Source organism: Leptodactylus fuscus, chromosome 8 (assembly GCF_031893055.1).
Source record: "Leptodactylus fuscus isolate aLepFus1 chromosome 8, aLepFus1.hap2, whole genome shotgun sequence".
Lineage (NCBI taxonomy): Eukaryota > Metazoa > Chordata > Amphibia > Anura > Leptodactylidae > Leptodactylus > Leptodactylus fuscus.
This window is the reverse complement of record NC_134272.1, coordinates 30285589-30307235: the sequence shown is the minus strand read 5'-3', so window position 1 is coordinate 30307235 and position 21647 is coordinate 30285589. Positions and strand designations below refer to the sequence as shown.

Here is a 21647-nt window from a genome sequence, read left to right as displayed (position 1 = left end):
TGTAATGTAAGGTATTCTATAGATTTACATTCTTCTGTTCTACAATAAAGGTGAAAAGAAAATTATGTAAAAGGTTAAAAAATAAAAAGAATTAAAAATAATCCACTGAAACTGAAAGAACAAACCCAATATATTAGTTCTGAGTACAGGGTTTTGCTGTGCTTTTGATATTGAAATCCTTTTCTTGGAGTCGATGGGGATAGGACACTGGACACCCCCACTGATCAGCTGTTCTCAGCAGTGAGCAGTAAACACGAGCTAAACTGCAGCGACCCAGCACGGTCAACTTGCAAGCAACAGAGTCATTAGTTTTTGGCTCTGCAGGTTGGGGTGCCGGGTGTCAGACCAGCATATAACCCAGGGGTGGGCAATTAATTTTCCCATGGGGCCACATGAGAAATTGTAACGGTTCTAGAGGGCCATACGCACAGCGGCAAAATTAGCTCCACCCACTTCTCTGACTCCACCCATTCTCAATCATTTTCCCATGTGCCCCACAAAGTAAAATCCTCCTACAGTCACCCTAACATTATACCCCCCACATTATAACGTTTCCCTCAAAATATCCCACAGTATTAAGTCCCTCTCCTGGTGCCCCAGTATAAACCAGCAGAAACTAGAGAGGATATTAAACTGTGGCAGCTGGAGGGCGACATTAAACTGGGGGCAACTAGAGGCAGGCATGTCGCCCTCCAGCTACCGCCATGGTTTAAGATCCTCCTCCAGCTGCCGCAGTTTAATGCCCCCCTATATCTGCCCCCCTACATCTCTTGCTCACACATGCTGTCTCTTCTCTCTTTATCATCCAGCAGCCTCCATTGCCGGCAGCTTGCAGCAAGCACACAGTCCCGTGTGGCTCCGCCCACTAATGAGTCATAGCCTATCCTGGTGATAGGCTGTGATGACATCATCACAAGTCCTTGAAAAACCTTCCACTAGCTATGCAGGCCGGACAGAAGCAGTCAGAGGGCTGGATGTGGCCCGCGGACCGCACATTGCCCAGGTCTGATATAACCTATACTAAAGATAGATATCAGTATCAAAAGCCTGGAAAAACTATTTACAGTAATACAAGATAAGATATTCTGATAAGTTAAATAAATTCTTAGGAAATGCACCCTATTGTGTGTGTCTGAAACAGGGAATTTAGATTGTGAGCCCACTGGACCCAAGGGTGTGGAGCAACGCTATAATACCCTGCACCACTGTAGCTAACTCGACAGCGTCATGTAAGATGGGGCCGTGTAACAATGTAGAGGCTGAAACACTAGCCCTAGTTCCACAGCCCTTTCCAACAGCTGGGGGAGCAACAGTCCCACCCCACTGATCTAGTATTAATGGTCTATTCTAAGAATGAGTCACCAATATTAAAATCCTGTATAATCCGTTTTACCTTCACTAACAACTTGTTTCGTCCAACATGAATTTTCTTGATTTGTGAATTGATTTATTAGGACATTATGCAGCAAATCAGATTTCCAAGTTTAGGAACATTTTTCCTTAATATATTTAAATGGTATATCCATCTGTACATTTATGGCTATATCCATAAATATCAGATAGATGGGGTCCCAAGGAGGATACAACAGGGGCCTTTAACAATGGTCTCATGGCTGCAGAGAGCTCTTTGCATTCACTTTCATGGGACTTCCGAGAATAGCCGAGATTCTGTGCAATAGAGGGATCGAGGTCAGCAACTGGATATTTATGGAAGATCCTTGTCGATATGCAATAAGGGCTGGCAAACCTTAGGAAATTGTTTGGCTGGACGACACCTGCAGTCAGTGATTCAGTAATCCTATCACTGCACTACAACAATGCCATTCACAAACATGCTTAGTGGAAAGTAAACTGCGCTAATCTGGATTAGTCTTATTATTACTATGTGTAATGTTAACCAGTTTTACGAAAACTTACGAATTTCCTTCACACAGTCAATGACCAGTTGCTGCTCTTTTTCTTCATAACTTAGGGTTTCTGTTGTGAGATGAGAGGCCTGAAGTCAAAGACAACAAACATTAGTCATTGCTTTGGGGAATGTAGATATGTATACATAGACGGAAATTGTACAATAGCCACATTGGATTAAAGTATGAAAACAAGCACTTCAAGTTTTCTAAAAGATGAAGCTGAAGGGCAAGAAAATTCCATAGATAAAAAGCAAATACAATACTTTGCAGAAACTATCTGAATTGGTATTTTATCATTCAGTTGCAAAAGTTTGGCGTTATCAATTTTGGTGTGTCTATATATCTGGAAAGACCCAGGTTATGCTAAATGGGAGTCATACTTTAAGTTTTCATCAAATAAACCACTGTAAGTTATGACAAGATGAATATGTGATTGTGAGATCTATATATCACTATATCCCTCTCGATAGAGAATATATATATATATATATATATATATATATATATATATATACACATACTCTCACCGGCCACTTTATTAGGTACACCTGTCCAACTGCTCGTTGACACTTAATTTCTAATCAGCCAATCACATGGCGGCAACTCAGTGCATTTAGGCATGTAGACATGGTCAAGACAATCTCCTGCAGTTCAAACCGAGCATCAGTATGGGGAAGAAAGGTGATTTGAGTGCCTTTGAACGTGGCATGGTTGTTGGTGCCAGAAGGGCTGGTCTGAGTATTTCAGAAACTGCTGATCTACTGGGATTTTCACGCACAACCATCTCTAGGGTTTACAGAGAATGGTCCGAAAAAGAAAAAACATCCAGTGAGCGGCAGTTCTGTGGGCGGAAATGCGTTGTTGATGCCAGAGGTCAGAGGAGAATGGCCAGACTGGTTCGAGCTGATAGAAAGGCAACAGTGACTCAAATAGCCACCCGTTACAACCAAGGTAGCCAGAAGAGCATCTCTGAACGCACAGTACGTCGAACTTTAAGGCAGATGGGCTACAGCAGCAGAAGACCACACCGGGTGCCACTCCTTTCAGCTAAGAACAGAAAACTGAGGCTACAATTTGCACAAGCTCATCGAAATTGGACAATTGAAGATTGGAAAAACGTTGCCTGGTCTGATGAGTCTCGATTTCTGCTGCGACATTTGGATGGTAGGGTCAGAATTTGGCATCAACAACATGAAAGCATGGATCCATCCTGCCTTGTATCAACGGTTTAGGCTGGTGGTGGTGGTGTCATGGTGTGGGGAATATTTTCTTGGCACTCTTTGGGCCCCTTGGTACCAATTGAGCATCGTTGCAACGCCAAAGCCTACCTGAGTATTGTTGCTGACCATGTCCATCCCTTTATGACCACAATGTACCCAACATCTGATGGCTACTTTCAGCAGGATAATGCGCCATGTCATAAAGCTGGAATCATCTCAGACTGGTTTCTTGAACATGACAATGAGTTCACTGTACTCCAATGGCCTCCACAGTCACCAGATCTCAATCCAATAGAGCATCTTTGGGATGTGGTGGAACGGGAGATTCGCATCAGGGATGTGCAGCCGACAAATCTGCGGCAACTGTGTGATGCCATCATGTCAATATGGACCAAAATCTCTGAGGAATGCTTCCAGCACCTTGTTGAATCTATGCCACGAAGAATTGAGGCAGTTCTGAAGGCAAAAGGGGGTCCAACCCGTTACTAGCATGGTGTACCTAATAAAGTGGCCGGTGAGTGTATATGTATATATATATTATATATATATATATATATATATATATATATATATATATATATATATAAAACACACACATACATAGAAATACCAAATAGGTATTTAATAAATGTTCACACCTGTACCTGGGAACGTAGAGCAAGATTTTCCTCTTCCAGCTCTCGCAGTTTGACATGTAAGTTATCCAGCTGCAGCAGCCCATGTGTGATGGTAAAGGAGTCATTAGATCGCAGGGGGGTAGAACAGCTGGAATCCGTCTCGCTCTCCTCTGAGGCAATAGAAACCACCCTAAGCAGGTCATCTTTCTTGGACAGCTCATGCTGAAGCTGATTCGCCTTCACAGAAGCAGAGGAGAGTCAGTGGATCAAATAAAGAAAACAGTAAGCAATAACTTCTAGAGGTTGATGATGGTGGTTTAACTGGAGTACATTAAGGGTATGTTCACATGGAGTTTTGTGGCAGCGGCTTTTGACGCGAAATCTGCCTTAAAATCCGCTAGCTTCTTTTTTCTGCTAGCTAGTAGTGGTAAAAAAAGAAGCGGTATGCTCCATCTTGCCGCAGCGGATTCATCCACGGAGTCCATGGCTCGAGACACGCTCTAGTGTAGGCCCATTCATTCGGGCCTACACGGGAGCGGGATGCCGTGACGGAATGCCGATGCGGCAAGGAATTTTCACACGCCGGAAAAAGTTTCCCCGACCTTTTCCTCCAAGTGAACATACCCTTCAAGAGACAAACCAAATACTTTATACCCCCAAGCTGAAAAACTATGTGTTGTTAATACCATAGAAAAAAAATCTTCACTAAATGCAGAAGGCAAAAATTTATTTATTGATACAATGTAACACGTATTGAAATGAGAATCAATACGTAATAAGACTCACATGATCTAAGGCTTGAGACAGCTGCTCCTCCAATGACTCATTCTGCTCAGTCAAGATGTGGTTCCTTTTCAGAAGGGCCTGTCCAATACGAGCAGCCAACTCAAGGTCTCGGTCTCTCTAAATATAAAGGAAAAAAGGTATTCTTAGTATTTCTAGTTTTATTGAACAAAAATAATCTGGTATATTGCAACTTGAACAGGATAAAGTGTGGCACTACACAGGAATAAAGTATGCCTCCTCATGTAGTGAAACACAAGTATACAGAGATCATCATAAGGATTAGGCTAGGCTCACACTAGCATCGCCTCTCTGTTCTTCTGGGTCCATTGGAGGACTAGAGCAACAGAGAGGTGGACTACTAAAATAGTGGTGACACATGGAGTCCCACTGACTATAATGGGGTGCATTGGAGTCCTCCATTCAGGACTTTACCCTCCACCAGTTATCAGACAAACATTGCGATGGCATCCCGGTAACACGTTCAATTAGTCATGCCTCTTTCCAAATACATATATTCTCTTCCCTAATTTAATGTCAAGACCTAGTAAACGTATTGGTCTTAGCACATGCGTGAGCTTACAACCATGTGACCATGTATTTTAAGGATTGCACCAGTAAGGGCATTGCAAAGAAAGTAATGTAACTTCTTAATAGATCTGTCCATCGTAGCTCCAAGTCACTTTACTTTCTTAACATAAAACAAGACTTACCTCCGTCAGAAGATGTGTTAGCATGTCTGTGTCATTGTAACTTCTTGTCATCTGCTCGATTCTTTCTGAGCCAAGAACTGGAACATTAAAAAGAATGGAATATTATTGTAAGAAAGAGAAACTCAAACAATTAAGAATCAATATATTTCTTAGCTTATTCACAAAGCAGAACATAATCCCTCTGCAAACAGCTTTCACCTTCCTGTATTCTTCAGACGGCTGGGAAAGGTGTTCCCACAGGCCTTCTCTATCATATGACAAACGTAATAGGTTCCTGCTCCATATTCAGCACATCTTGGCGGCATGTTTCACAGCAGGGTGGGGATTTTCTTACTATACTGGAGGGCTTCTTCAAAGGTGCTGTCCAGTTAATAAACTGGAAACGTCTATACTGTATACATAACAAGCTAATGTACATGGGATCACATATTAGTGCAATTACACAGCGCAATTTTCTGCACAAAGTCATATAAGCTGACCCCTTAGTAGTTTAGTTGATGTAGTGTATTTCGCAAGAGTTGTGCACCATCTTTGGTAATGTGATGCACGCCATGATGATACCACTAGTAAACGTGCCCCATTGTTTCCTGAAAACAAGTGGCGTTGCTTCAAGAGCTGTGAACCCGAGCGCCTGTTATCACAAAATAGACTAATGAAGAAGACAGGGATAGATAGATAGATAGATAGAGTGTTTGTATATATATATATATATATATATATATATATATATATATATATATATATTGCTAATAGTATAGAGAGACACTACAGACGGGCCCCACACAGTATGTGCAAGTACTTATGTAGTAAGCAGGGCAATGGGCAGTAAGCACAGGCATCTTATTTTTTTTTTAACATGCTGTAACAAAATGCGTTTCATATGTTAAGTTCCTGGACAACTAACCTGCCAAAGCTGCACGCATCAGGGTAGTGTAATGTCTCTACTGTATATCAGGTCACTCTGATAATGTGCACTAGGACCACTAGAGTTGTGTCTTTTCTTAGTGTACCCACCATCTACTTAAGAAATTGCATGTGGCCACTGCTACTGCTGACATTGCACCCTGGACAGCTGTCAACTGGCCCACAGCCATTTCACCCAACCCAAAACGCAACCTCCCCCCTCCATACACTCTTGGCTGGTTTTCTACTGGGAAAGAAGAACTCATTTCTCCTGCAAGCATAAGGCTGGGCAAGTTAAAATCCAAGTGGATGATCCTTGTCTTCCCCAGTATCTGGAGAAACTCATAATGGCCCCATACACATAGATGGAGGAATTACCGGGCTTGGCTAAGAATAACCTAATATGTATGGTCACCGTAAGTCTGTGGTCTCAGTAAAGAACAAAAAGTTTTTACATTTGTGATTTCTGTTCACAATATATTACAGATCAATAAATATTAGTATACTATGTAATACATTTGACCGAAATATTTTATTAATTGCATAACTTTTAACAACAGACATCTGTGATCTTTGGGTGACGTACTATATCCATGTTCTCCTAGATGTAATGAGATTGTACTTACTATCCCTCATGGCCAACTAAATCCTTGCCTTCATGCTTTCAGGTCAAATCAAATAACATAAAGAGACATTTACCTGGAGTTCCTTGACTTGTATTACAAGAGTCATCATACGAAGAGGAGGGAAGCTCAACAAAAGCTTAGAAAAGACAGCAAAAAAAGAAAGAAGGGAAACAAGGAAAGTGAGTAGAGAATGAGAAAACGTGAAGGCTTCAAACTACGAGACACTGCCAGAGGTAATGGGTGAAAAGATCACCGGAAAAAGGAATACCGTAGGTTGTTACCTACTATACTACTGCAATAATTCCTAATCGGGGAATTGTTTGGTGAATTTTAAAAATGAATAACGGATTATAGATTTAGGAATGAAAAAAAAATTATTGGAGTTTTCCCCAGTGTTTCAAGGCGCTGTTACACGGCATTGTAATGAGGTTTTTGCAGCCAAAACAGTAGAATCCATTTATTATTCTGTAGAATTCATTTCTTATTCCCTCCTGACACTAACCTTAAAGCTAACCTTACAGCAGGACAGGTAAGTCTACTCCAACTGGATGTCTATACAGCGTTGCCGGTCAGGATTTTCAGGAATGAATAACCCCCCCCCCCCGATCTATTAAAAGGGGCACTTATATGATGCGTACAAACAGGGCCCTTTGCCTGACTACAACCATTATCAATATCAAACATATGGCACTCACCCTGCAGGCTGATCGTATTAAGAATGTCCTCATTGTGGTTATAATCCAGATCCTCGGTATCCATTATACTAGAGCCCCGAGGAGCTAGCACTCCTACCTTCTGCACCGTGTGGCTAGTAAGGTACTGGGTGAGACCTATATACAGACAAGTGTACACTTTCCCTCAGGCTATAAAAATGAGCCCAACCCAGTTCTGAGGAACAAAACATCAATAACAGTGTGTGCAGATATGCTTTTATTATCAGCTACCCCTGTAGATCATTTATGCAACATGTGAAATACAGAGGTTATAGCATAATACATGGCTAGTCTTCCCAGGAGATACAGGGTTAAAAGAATACCAACAGAGTCTTGCAGAGTTTTGCTCCAGTTGCACGGATCTGCAAGTGTTCACCTCGCTGGCTGAGTTACAATGACAGAAAGTGACGCGTAAGATTCTTGAAATATCTACATGTCAGCTGTAGTAGATGAATATACAGTGTTATCCTGAAGAGATAGAGCCAGAACCAGGGCAGGGGCGGTAATACATTATATACGTATCCATGGCTTGTATGTATATGCAAAATAATAGGACACAATCGAACCAAGACTAGCTTGGAGCGATCATACTAGATCCTAGTCTAGTGCGGGCCTAGCCTTATAATGCATCTACATAATGGGATGAATCCTGTTAGTCCACGGTTTAAAGGCGGTCACTTTTTTCTGGAACAGGGACATATTATGCACAGATTTTTATGTAAAAAACCCAGTGTAATACAGCAGCATTAAATTCAATAATATTTTTTGGCATGAAAACTGACTATTGAAATTTTTTGCAATAACAATGTCTACTAACCCTTAAGTACTATGATGGTGTCTTATCACATACACATATCATTATGAAACTGATGGAGGGATAAAATCCCCCATGCCATCACGGTTTGCTAAGAATAAAAATGACTCTTACTCATGTAACGGAAAGTCTCTTCAGCCAGGACAGGAGACAGACTGCCAAGGCCATGGCTCTGAGGTGTTGGGGAATGTTGTAACCAGTCTTGGTGATTGTAGAGATACAAGGAGTCCACTCGTAACTTGTATTGGGGGAGTTGGTCTTCTAGCAAGTTAACCAGTTCCACTTCGGGGGCATCTTGATTATGATAGACATCTGGGGAGAACATTAAAATAAGATATTTGCATGTTTCTTCGTGTTTGTATATACATCTCTGTATATAACGGGTAATAATTGCCGATGTATAGGAGATCATGCACACAACATGATTTTCTGATCAAGTTTATTACCCTATGGATGGGAACGCCTTGCAAATCAGTGGCGATCCGACTGCTCAGATCCTCACTGATCAGGAATGAAGAGAGACTTTTGCCCCGTTCTCCTGATCAGCGGAGGGCTCTGAATAGAGTAGTTGTTGGGAAGAACGGGCACCGCTCTATTCATTTCAATAAGAGTATCAGAAATAGCCAAAGTACAGTACCACACTATTGGAATTCCCATTGAAATGAATGGAGCGGTGATCATGCTTCCCCATCACTTCCATTCAGAAGGGAGGATGAAAGTCCCCTGTTCTCCTCATCAGCGATCTGCAAGTTATTTCCTATCTTTTCTTAAAACCTAGCTTTTCTTATTCCTACAAATAAACAATTATGGTCAAGAGCCCTTATACCGTCTGATGAGCAAATAGTAATCAATCGAATACCTTGCTGCCATAGGAATGCGTGTAAGTGGCCCAACACCAAGGGGTTAAGTGCAGTGAATATTTGATGCGCTTAACCCCTTAGTGTTCAGCCGCTTACACGCATTCCTATGGGAGCGAGGTATACAAACGAATACTATTCGCTCAACACTAGTTATGAGTAAGGGCTCGTTCACATCTGCGCCCGGTCTCCGTTCTGAAGGTTTCCGTTTCCTGCACAAAACAGAGGCAGGATACGGAAACCTGCAGAACTCTCTCACCCATTCATTTGAATGGGTTTGAAAGATGTCCGTCCGTGAGCACTGGTGAGCGTTTTATGCTCTCCGCCGCAAAACCGTTTTTTTTTTTAAACCGGACACAGAGTCGGACATGCAGTACTCTGTGTCCGATTTTAAAAAACCGGTTTCGTGGCGGAGAGCATAAAACGCTCACCACCGCTCACGGCTGGACCCAATCTGACAGGTTTCCGTCTTCTGCATGCAGAAAACGGAAACTACAGAACGGAGACCCGAACGCTAGTGTGAACCTAGCGTAATACTATTATTCAGTAAAGTGTATAGACCAGGTGAGATGGCAGCTTCCCTTTAACTCATCAATGCCAAAACATTATATAACATAACTTGTTAAGTAAAAACTTGATAAACATAGCAAAGTTCACATACTCATGTAGGCCATATTGCTATAGGTTGTAGATAAAGCACATTAACATGCCATTGCATAACGGAAGAGGGCTGGTCCCTATCCTCTGATAACATAGATGTGAAGAGGTCACTAAGCCTACTTTTTTTTAAATCTATCTCTTATACAACTCTTATTTCTTAGACTTACCAGGAGCAGAGTCTCCGCAGTGGATATTCATGAGTTTATCGGTACTCTCTCGGAGGTTGATATCAGCATCTACTCCGATAATAGTCTAGTTTTATGTAGCAAAGAGTAAAACACAATGTCTCCAGTCGCCTGTATGGGCAGGATTATATCTGTTGAATTGCCTACTGGTTCAGGGCATTTCTGGATCATGATGAGGCCCTTCTCACTTTATCTTCCTTTGACAGTCTTCATATCATCTAAGAAAAGAAAACATAAAATAGCAGAATATAATTATTTTCCATATGAACAAGTTCCCTCGGAGGTCAGACATTGGCTGGTTACCTATTGTGGTAGACTTTCATATGCAAGCACCATCAAAAGGCCATGAGAAAGGTGAAGTTAATAATGGGCGTGGGCACTGAGTACAGCATTGTGTTGTGCAATGTTGGTTTCTATATAGAAACCTTCAGCAATGTTATTAGACATCTGTTCAACTTCACGTATAATCTGCTTATGGGATTTTTATACACTGTGCAAAAACAAAGTCTTGCTTAAAAGCTTGTCTGCAAGTGCACCCATCAGCCCTATATAGACGGACGCCTTGTCACTGTAGATTATCAGCTCTGCTGGGGATCTGTTCAGGCGGGACTAGGGAAAATACAATGTGACATGAGGTTGGTGGATCACATCTCTGGTCAGTACCAGCTGGGTATACGCTGAGTGTAACCTAATAATACATTTTATATGTTTAATAAATGTACAAACAGATTAACATTAACAGATTTTGGCTCCTTTCTGTGAAATCTTGCATTTCTTTAGTTGTTCCCTTGCTTCTCTATTGAGAGCTGTATACTCACTCTATATACTATAATATTATATATAATATTATTATTATTATTATTATTATTATTATTATATATTATTATGTGAAAGTTTGTGTGTTTGGATGTTTGTTCCTCAATCACGCAAAAATGGCTGAACGGATTTGGATGAAATTTGGCACATACTTTGTAACCTCAGTTAAAACATAGGCTACTCTATATCCGGGTAAATGACATGGCTTCACAATTGTTATGAATTTATGTTCACATACTATATTATACTGCTCCTGCAGCAGCTTCTCTCAAGTTCTGATAAAGCCAGGACTATTTTCTCTATGTAAACACACAGCTAACCATCAATGGATTGTGTACATGCATTTGCATATTATCTGATCTGCTCCAGGCAGTGCTGACACACTGAATGGGAAAACACCTTTAATCCAATTTGGCAGTTTGCTACTTTCAAACATGCCGGGAAAGAGAAAATCTAATTTGTTTCAAAATTCTAGAACAACGACAGCTATGAAGGAAGCCAGAAGTCAAAAGAGTTCTCCTCAAGTGGAGCTAAGGGGGGGGAATCATCGACACTAACAACACACTCATTATATGGTGTCCCAGCAAGCTGCTGACATGCCGGAACAATCACAGGCACAGCACGAGGAACGAGTTCAACGGCTCGCCAACTTGACATCTGTCGAAACGTCAGAGCAGGCGGATCATCAACATCAACAATACGCTCATTATTTGGCATCCCATCAAGCTGATGAGATGCTGGAACAATCAAACACACAGTGCAAGGAACGAGTTTAGCGGCAGGCCAGCTTGACGGCTGCCGAAACGCCGGAGCAGGTGGATCATCAACGCCAACAACACGCTCATTGTATGGCTTCCCAGTGAGCCGCTGAGATGCGGGAACAATCACAGGCACAGTGCAAGGAATGAGTTCAGCAGCAGGACAGCTTGACAGCTGAAGAAATGCCAGAGCAGGCGAAATCATCAACATGAACAACACGCTCATTATATGGCATCCAAGCGAGCTGATGAGATGCCAGAACAATCACAGGCACGGCGTGAAGAACAAGTTCAGCAGCAGGAAAGATTAAGAGCTGCCGAAACGCCGGAGCAGGCAAACCATTGACGGCAGCAATTTGCTGAATATAGGTGGATCATCAACTCCAACAACCTGTACACGAAGTCGCGGGCAGAGGCTAGTGGGCTATAAAGTTATTTCTCTGCACAATAAAACATATTATGAGTTGAAAAATGTTGGATCGGGCGCATGTGTATATACATTTACCAATCTCAATTGTATATAGCCCTCAATAGAGAAACAAAGGAATGTACAAAGAATTGCCGAATCTCACAAAAATCTAAATTTGATAATAAAATAACTTACAAAATTTGTTATAGACACAAATAATGTCAAAAAAATAAAAATAAAAAGTTGTCTGCAAGTTCAGTTATGCTACAAATGGAGCTACGTTGTAATAGTCTGACCAAACACAAAACTACAGAATAGTAGCAATGCCAGCTCTCTACATGTCTGACCACGATTTCATACCGTCGTTGGGGTATGTTAACACCACTTTTTTTTTTTGCAGGTAGTTTTTGAGGAGGAACCCACCTCTCAATTTCCCATTTATTTCAATTGGAGTCAGGAGCAAAAAAACGCTTTGTTAACTTACACTAACAGCTATGTAAGTAGGTGAAAGACAACATGTAAAAACAAGCTAATAAAAAAAATACCCAAAAACATTGCTTAAAGGAGCCGGCACCTCTCCTGACAGATCCGCATTAAGAAATAATGGCATTCCTCATAAAACAATTCGGGAGCATCTTCTATTGGAATTCTAGGTTGTATTATTCCTCTGTAGTTCCTCCTAGAAATGTAGAAATAAATGGACAACTACTTGTCAGTCTCTCACCTTTGTCCAATCACTGCTGATAGTGACAGAATGTGTAGGACACACCCCTTTGACAAGGAGAAGGCAACAGCCAGTTGTCAATATATTCATAGAAAGAATAGCAGAGGAACCCGGGAGTCTAATAAAAGATGCTCTAGAATTGTTATATTATGAGAAATACTGTATTTACTAACATCGTCGTGTCTGGAGAGGCCACTGGTACTCTATAGGCACCTGTGACAAATACAGAAGATTAAAGGTTATGCCACAAATATTATTTATAGTCTATACATTCTGAGAATGGGGACAAAAAAACAAATAAAACCCCACAGTCACTTGTCCCTAATGCTCCAGTGCTGCTCTGGTGTTTTCTTCTGGCCGAAGTCCCCGCCACACTGTGACGTGTCCCTTTCCATAGGCCGCTCATTGACCTTGGGAGTCACGCGATTTACGCTGGGAAAAAACCACTGAAACAGTGGGACCAGACCCCGCTGGGAGACACTGGAGTATTGGGGACAGGAGAGTATGGGTTCTTATCTTTTTCACCTTCCCTGGCCTCATACTATATATTTTAAAAAAAAGGGTTTACTCCAGACAACCCCTTTAAAATACACCCTAACAGAAGATATAGTCATAGACAGGGTCATCTTCTACATTACTGTGAATGGAGGAAGAAGTAGATGGAGCACCCGTCCTCTATATCTGTCTCCATTCACAGTCAGTGATTGTGTCAGCGTTTCAGTACCTTGATCTGATTCAATGACGGATCAGAATAATGGACTGTAATAATAGAAATGTTTAGGACAAACACTGTAAGGCCGATTATCTGGCGCAATGTACTCTGAGGACATCAGAATCTCATCAGAGTGACTTCTGTCCACCATGGATTTCAAAAGGGGGATCTGTTTCGATGACACATAACAGGATAGGTCCTACTCTATAATTATTAGAACGGAGCATCAAGCCCCCCATACCAAATGGAAGAGCCAAATCTGCAAACATGGGTCACAATTCAATGTTCATGAGTGAATCCTGCTCTACCAATCGGGGTGCTCTGCACACACAATTCCTCCTCTTGTGGGAGCCTGTAGAGTTTGGATGGAAGCAGCCTACGTCCGACCATCCACAGACATTACTCCTATGTCCCGCTGTACGAGCAGGGCGTGCTTCCACAGCCGGGGCTCCTCCCACTCCCTGACGCCACCGTGTGGGCAGGAGCAGCAGGACAGCTGCCAAAACGCCGGAGCAGGCAAACCATCGACGGAAGCGATTTGCTGAATATAGGCAGATCATCGATGCTAACAACACGCAGATGAAGTTGCGGGCAGAGGCTAGTTATTTATATTTTGGTAACCTCACATGCAGGATCTGAAGGATGTCACCAAAAATGTACATTATGAGAACTGCAGAAGCAGAAGACTAGCAGCTGTGACTTACAATGGTGTGGATGACAATACAAACAAAGGCCAACTAACAAAACTTGAAACAGTTGAAGGCAAAGATGAAGAAAATGGAGATGGAAACTTAAGTGTTTGAGATGAAGGTTCAGAGAGTTCAGAAACTCAAGGATTCTGAAGCAGAACTCCTCAAGAATCTTGAGGGTCAGCACAAGGAATTGGAAGAGAAGATGACCTCCATATACTCTGTATCAGTTGCCAACTTGCCAGTACAGACATCAGTGTTTGGAGCCATTTGTATCCAGTTGTATCCATTAATGTTGAATGTAAACTACATTAGAGAAAATCTCTAGTACAATTTTTTTTATGCACGTTCCAGCACAAAACGCCCCCAACATATTATATTTTTTAGGTGCAATCATTGGCAATATTTGGAAAGTTCTCCTTACCAAACAACAGATATACAGCCATCAATAGAGCAATTGTAAAGGAAAGATGGCTAGTCCATAGGAAGATCATTCACATCATATGGTATAGTTAATATATGTATCCTCTTTAATCCTTTACCACATATACAGGACCTTCTGTCACAATCCTGTAATCATTAGTCAAGAGTAACAGAATATCCCTGTAATATAATTCTCAGACATAAATGTTGTTTGGACATCACCTTCGTATCCCAGTAGTGAGGTTATATGGGGCTGTATTGCAACGTGCAAAATAACTGGGCTTGTTCTGGAGACTTGCACTATAATTCATAGCAATAATAAAGATTAGAAAACAGCACGATGGGATCGAGAAAACGGACAAGTTATGTTGTTTTTATTTAGCCCAACAAATTTTAAAGAATTAGAAACCCCTTTAAGGTTCATGTACATAGCTGATTTATGGCTCCCTTTTGTATAAGACTTAACAGAACTATTACTGAGGGATAAGTTGACGCCCCTGGGCCCATGCAAAGCCTGTAATGGGGCCGTATCTACTTTGTGCCGTTTAGAATAGTGGTATATTTTATGTAGCAGAAGGACCTCAGGGGACACCTTATGGTCCAGGACCTGGTAGCAACTGCTACTGTTGCATATCCCCCGCCCGGGCGCTGTCATAGATATCCATGAGGCTTGTAATATACCTTGTAATGCTAGCTGAGAAAAAACAACAAAACACAAACATCGGCACGCTTGCATTACTAGTGCAGAATAAGTCCATACATATATCACGAAGAAGAAATTTGCCAGGCAGTGCCTGTACTAAGGAGGGGTGCACAGGCCCTTAGTCTTTATAGATGTGCTCAGATATATCAGTATGGTGAGCAGAGTAATAAAGCCGGAATTGTCACAGTTATATGTGAAAAAATGACATTTATAATAAAGGGAACAAACATCATAAAACCAAACAGAAGTTCATCCAAACTTCAACTTTCACTGACCAAAAAAAAAAAACGCTAAAAGCCAAAAGAAAATGTACTTTTTTTATTTGCAGCATAATAAATGTATTGAGGGGTCCGCAGCTGCCCTTGGCTAGAGAAGTAAGTAAGGCTGTGCCATGAATGACATGATGTACTAATGCTGCGGTATTCTCTCCAGGCATCTGGTCCCTTGGCTGTGTCCTTATAGCAGCTGCCATCACGTATTGGAGGCTGTCACAATCAGAATCCTAATAGGACATGCGCAGCGCTCTGCAGTCACGCCGAGCTGTCTCATTTACATAGTGATCACTTGTGTTGCTCTGTTACTTGGCTACATAGGATAACATACGGTTCCAAACAGACCAAAGGGTTAATGACGTGTACTCCATTATCTAAATGAACCGCATTTACATACAGAAAGACACCCAGAATACAAGACAATCAGGACAGACCATCCAATGTGATACACACAAGGAGTCCTCACCATGTCTCAATGCCCAGGATGTTGTGATCTGCAGCTCCATGAGACGTATTCGGATGTCACTCCAGGGACAAGAAAGGGTTTACACCGAGCCTGCGATCTGCCATGACAACCAGCACAATACATGTGCATGCCGTATGTGCCCTGCTCTCCCCTAACCACTTCCTGCAGATCAGCGCACAAAATATAACAAGCCCTCGCCACGTGACAGCATGAAATAAGCTGCGGCTGCTCTAATGGCAAGCAGCACATCCTGTTTGGTGAAGTGACACATAGGCCCAAGCACTAGATACACAGGCGTGACAATAAACATGATGGAAAGTCAGGGACATCTTACTTCCTAAAGGGTTCCTGCTGCCAAGTATACCAACCAGGGCTTGGAGAAAGGCTTCGTCCAGCAGCGTGCCAGTCTCCTTTCTGTGCCGCCCCTGGCTTGGCGACTGGCGGGGAGGATTATCGCTTTTCAAGTCCACTTAATTACTCTAGTCTCATAAGAAGCTTGTCACAGAAGATTAAGGATTTTACAGCCAAAAAGTCTCTAAAACACATAAGAAAGCACTCGACATAGCAAAACTGGTCTTTGTTCCATTGCATATCATTTGTCATTTCCACGAAATAATACACAATAATAATAATACAATAATCTGTCATCCAATAATCCAGCACTTACGAATATCCACCTGAAAATCCAAGTGGAACAGGAGAAGATGTAGAAATAATTGGAATTTCTTCTTGAAGATTCTCTACCCTATTTGTGAATGTATGTGATAAACCGGCACTTTGCAGATTAGGTCGGGTCGGCCATTTCCAACATTTTGGCAGGAAGATGGCAATTTGTCATCATTCAACTATATAGGCACACCTAAGACAGAAATAAGTGGAATATAATGGTGAGCAGGAGGCTGTAATGGCGGAGGATGTGGACCCAGTGTGCCACCTTAACCGGTTTGACTCTGGGCTACTCCCAGGGCGATATCTAAATACCCTCCCTAGTCTTCACCCTTTAACCCCTATACAGGGTTCTGGTGTTTGCTGTATGGAAAATAGCAGGTCGCTACCACCCGGGGTGTTCAGAGTATAGATAGCAGCTGGCCAGGGATAGCCAGAAATCAGGCAGGTAAGGCCAAACAAGCAGGGACCATCAAAGCACAAGCCAGGGGTCATACACAAACCGAATATAGAAACCCTCGCAGGAGCTTGTCAGGCTAGTAACCTATAACGCTCAGGCACTATGCTGAGGGCAGAGCAAGGATCCGTAGCTAGGTTGTAGGACAAGAAACTACATCAAGTATATCTGACGGCTTCTCCCTGTGACAACCCTGTGAACTATTTCAAGCAAAAAGGAAAATTAGAATTAAAATTTAGAATCTCCCATATTCTCAGGAGTATCAGATTTTTGGAGGGGAGCCATTCCACTTGTCATTTAAATTTCCTTTCAACACTGGAAGCTTTAACAAGTGAGGAGGTGTTAAAGGATTCCTTTAGTGGATATAAATAGACTTCATGTGGCTTATCCACCAGAACCTATCATTAACTTGGATTTCAGTTTTGGATTTTGGATGGACTGAGGTACCTACGGCCCATAAATCTCAGAAATAGTAATGTTGGCTGCAAACTCCAGAAAAGCCTAATGCATACGACAGAATATGTGGTCCGAGGGTCTGTGCTGCTCGGTGTCATTAGAGCACAATGGATCCAAGTCCCCCATAGAAGTGAGGTACGCAGAGTGTCATCTGAGTCATGTCACGGTAAAAATCAACCCCTCCTCAGACTTGGTTGTGTGCATGGGGCCTAATACTCCAACAAGGCGCTCATTTTTCCAATGACATCTATCAGGAGAAAGTATGTCCTTCCAAACATAGGGGCAAATATTTGGGGTCAAAGTGCCAAGGCGACAGAGAATCACATGTGACAGGACCAAAGGCGAAAACAAGTACATCATGTGTGCACCGAACAACTCATTTGCATAAAGAATAAAGTTGTTTTTTGGCAGCAGCATTGCCCCTATAGCAGCATATAGGGGTATAGAAGAGATTCTAGTGGTGGGAGACTATAATAGTATTAAAGGGAACCTGTCAGGTTGATTTGGGACATTAAACCACCCACATGTTATTATAGACATGGGGTTTAGTGTCCCAAATTGTCTACGGTTGTACAATCTGCACGAATGCCAGAGGTACAGGGCATGCTCACTAAAGCCAAGGTGTACTCCCCCGGCTTCACTGAAGAACTGTGCCGGCGTGAGGGGTACAGAGTCAGGGCAAGAATAAAGCTTTATTTTATAATGCGGCCATGGATAGCATTATAACAGGGAGATTAGGGACACTAAACCTCAGGTCCATAAGGGTTTAGTGCCCCAAATCGACTAGACAGGTTCCCTTTAAGTTAATAAAAATTCCTTGTGATAATTAAACCATTATGTATACAGGCTGACTTTATGTTTATTGTCCTCTGCAATCTTTATGGCTTTCTTCACGTCCCATCTCCACCACAAAGCCAATAACAACCTCTTCTCTACCACATATGGATGAGTTCTTCAGCAGAGCCTGCAGCCTGAAAGATCCCTGCTTCTCTATGGGAAGGGTACGTAAGGATCTACACCACAAATAACAAAGGTGAAGGGCACTGTACTGTTTGTTCCTACAAATTCAGATCGATATCAGAATCAATACAATGGCCTTCTGATCTGCTCCAGCATTGTACTGGCGGTGTAAACATGTGAAAATGTCATTGACTGGGGCACGTGGAGGGCACACAGGGTGGATTTTATTTACACCTCCAAAACGCAGTTAGGTCACACATTGCTTTGGTCTCGACTCTAGATTCCTGCGCTCTCTTACTTATACCCAAAGGAACAGAAAACAGCAATTCACAAGAAACCAGGGTGCAAAGCTGAATAACGGGGTGTATTTGGAAACTGCAGAATCACTTCTACAAGGTACTGAGATCGGTTTATAACCCATATACTGCTGATAGACTCTATACACTGAGTAGTAGAAAAATTACAGTTGTCAAGTAACAGGAAGGTCACGAGTCAATTACCATTCACTTGTAATAAAAAGCAATGAAAGCGCCATCACATGATTCAAGCTGAGCGAGCCGGCTCCAGCAATGGCATCTAGCCCAGACTGTACAATTACTATCATCATTGTATTTCACAGATGGACATCCATTTTTATTTTATGAACATATTTAGTTTTTTTATACGATCTTTTAACTCATAGGCTTTAGACATGGGACCTGAATGGACACCATGGGACTACAAAGCCAGAACCGGCCGGACTCCTGCAAACCATTTAAGTGGCAAAAGAAGACAAAGCCGAAGGATCACGAGTCTCACTGGAAAAAGTGAGATACAAAAGGGGTAGTGTATGCTTTTTAACCCTTTCCATAACAATCTATTAAATAGACCAGAAGTCTTTATAAATATTCAGACCAGCTGATGTAGGCAGAATACAGTTCTGTAGATCAAAGCAATTTGGATAATGACTTCTAAGATTTGTATATCTACACATTGTATAATACAATATTGCTGCAGTGGTTTGGTGTATGCACATCAATTGTGGATCACACAGAGAATCTGTGCTAGACTGGCAGGAGCTTGGAGATAAAGGAAGTTATCCAAGTTCTTAAAGGGGATGTCCCAGGTCAGGAATTAGAATGGTGTAAAAAAAATAACACTGCACTGATACTTTACCTTAATCCACGCCTCTGTTCCTCCACTGAGCCACCGTCACCTGCTCTACTTGTATACAGAGTGGCGGCGGCAATGATGTCACCTCACTCCCAGATGGTGTTTGATATGATATAAACAGAACAGCGGAGGTGACTGGTGGTGCAGATACAAATATCAATGCGTTCTCATTTTCCATGCCACCCCTGCTGGTTGTATACAAGTACCCAATCTGTGACAACTCCTAAACATAGGGGGGGGTTGGTGGTACTCATATGATCGCTGCAGCCCCTTCACTCCAGGGCCTGTACTTATGTACACAGAATGATTTTTGATTTTTTCATAGTGACTATTCTGAGTATTGAGTTGTCCCATACACTTAATTGTATGAAAAATATGGTGTCCTGTCCACCGCAGCTCTTGTTACCAAAAGTAAACAATGGGGTGGCCCCTCAAATAGTGATTGGAAAGGGTACCAAGAATCGGACTCTCACTACGTTAGGAATAAGAATTCTAGCATGTGACCGAATAGACAATCTGAACAACCATAATGGATACAAAGTAAAACAAAACATTCTGCATGGAACACAAAATAATTGAATGGATATGGAACAACTGACGTCTATCTTTGTATTAGGCCCCTGAACATGCATTACATCAGAACTCAACAGTCAGAAATCCACAAAGTGACCTTAAAGGAGCGGTACAAGAGTTAAATATTCATGACCCGTCCTTGGGATTGATCATCAGTATCTAATCGGTCGGCGTCTGAAACCTGGGACCCCATTGATCGGCTGTTTAAAAAGACGGCAGAGTTCGGTGAGTCCAAGCACAGAGCTGTACATTGTGTAGTACCTGTGCCTGCCAGTTTAGCCCCATTCGCTTGAATGAGACTGAGCTGCAATAGGCCATGTGAGGAATGAACACTTTGAGCAGCTGTTTTCTGGGGTCTCAGCCCCCCACCGATCGGATACTGATGACCTACTCTAAGGACACATCATCAATAATTTGTAACTCTTGGAAAACCTATTTAATTACTATAACTGCGTCCCGTCAGTCGCTGAAGATCTACGGTATGGTCAATAAGCTGACAGCAGGGGATCGATCAGGACTGACAGAGACGTGGCCTTATAACGAGAGCTCAATTAACATTGGAATCAAGGTCAGAAGATTTCTTCATTGGGATGCTTTCACACGTTCAGGGTTTTATTTCATATTTAGTATTATATTAGTCCATATTTAAGCCAAAATCCGATGTTGTTCATAAAAGCAGAGACGGGGATATAACCAAGGTTTGCCTTTTTTTTTTTTTTTTTTTTAACCCATTCTTGGATTTGGCTTATAAAACGGCATTAAATCACCTAAACAAAATGTGAATACAGGCTTAGTGAGATAACAGTCGCAGACCACTAAGTGTCACAGAGATAAAGCTCAGGGATGTGGAGCCGCAGTCTGTATTACATGATGTACAGACATGATCCAACGAGGAGAGGTCACAGTACGGGATGTATATAGAAATACCTATAGAGTTACATCTATGTATACGTGGATCACACACTCATCATCCTACTACAGGCCTCTCCCCAGCACCCAGGGTAAAACAAGATCCAACACCGACCTTCATCGCCACCTCTCCGGCTGCTCCCGGTCTCCGGTTCCCTCCTTGCAACTCCAGGGGGCGGGCCTTCCTCCAAGCTCTCCAGGGAGACAACACTCATGATGTCACTGTCCGCTCGTCCAATAGAAACGCTCCCTTCTAAGCTATCGCTCGACTCACCATACAGATAAAAGCCCCTGCAGCAGCTGTTTCAAAAAAGGAGAAAAGCGAAGCCGGAGCCTCCATCTTTGTTGTGGGCAAACTTAAGACGAATTAGGGTAGTTTATCAAAAGCTCTACAAAAATCACAAATAATTGGCATCATGAGGCAATTATTATGTTATATGTGTAATATGGAGTGATATTAGTGGTGAAATTCACAGAAATAGTTGTGTTTGGTATAAAGTA

At 42.1% G+C, this 21647-nt stretch overlaps 1 protein-coding gene across 4 annotated transcripts in view; it reads right to left on the bottom strand.

Moving 5' to 3' along the window:
- TRAK2 (trafficking kinesin protein 2) overlaps positions 1–21377 on the bottom strand; it is a 31596-nt gene extending 10219 nt beyond the window's left edge. Inside the window, exons 1-8 of one of the 4 annotated variants that reach the window (XM_075284973.1) lie at positions 21262–21377; positions 9984–10219; positions 8414–8611; positions 6846–6908; positions 5244–5320; positions 4534–4650; positions 3775–3984; positions 1918–1996 (exon numbers count right to left, since the gene is read on the bottom strand). In XM_075284973.1, coding sequence (XP_075141074.1) covers positions 1918–1996; positions 3775–3984; positions 4534–4650; positions 5244–5320; positions 6846–6908; positions 8414–8611; positions 9984–10014 — 775 coding nt within the window. In that variant the 5' untranslated portion in view covers positions 10015–10219; positions 21262–21377. The other 3 variants (XM_075284975.1, XM_075284974.1, XM_075284976.1) reach the window with 3 other exon arrangements.
- Between the last annotated feature and the right edge of the window lie 270 nt (positions 21378–21647).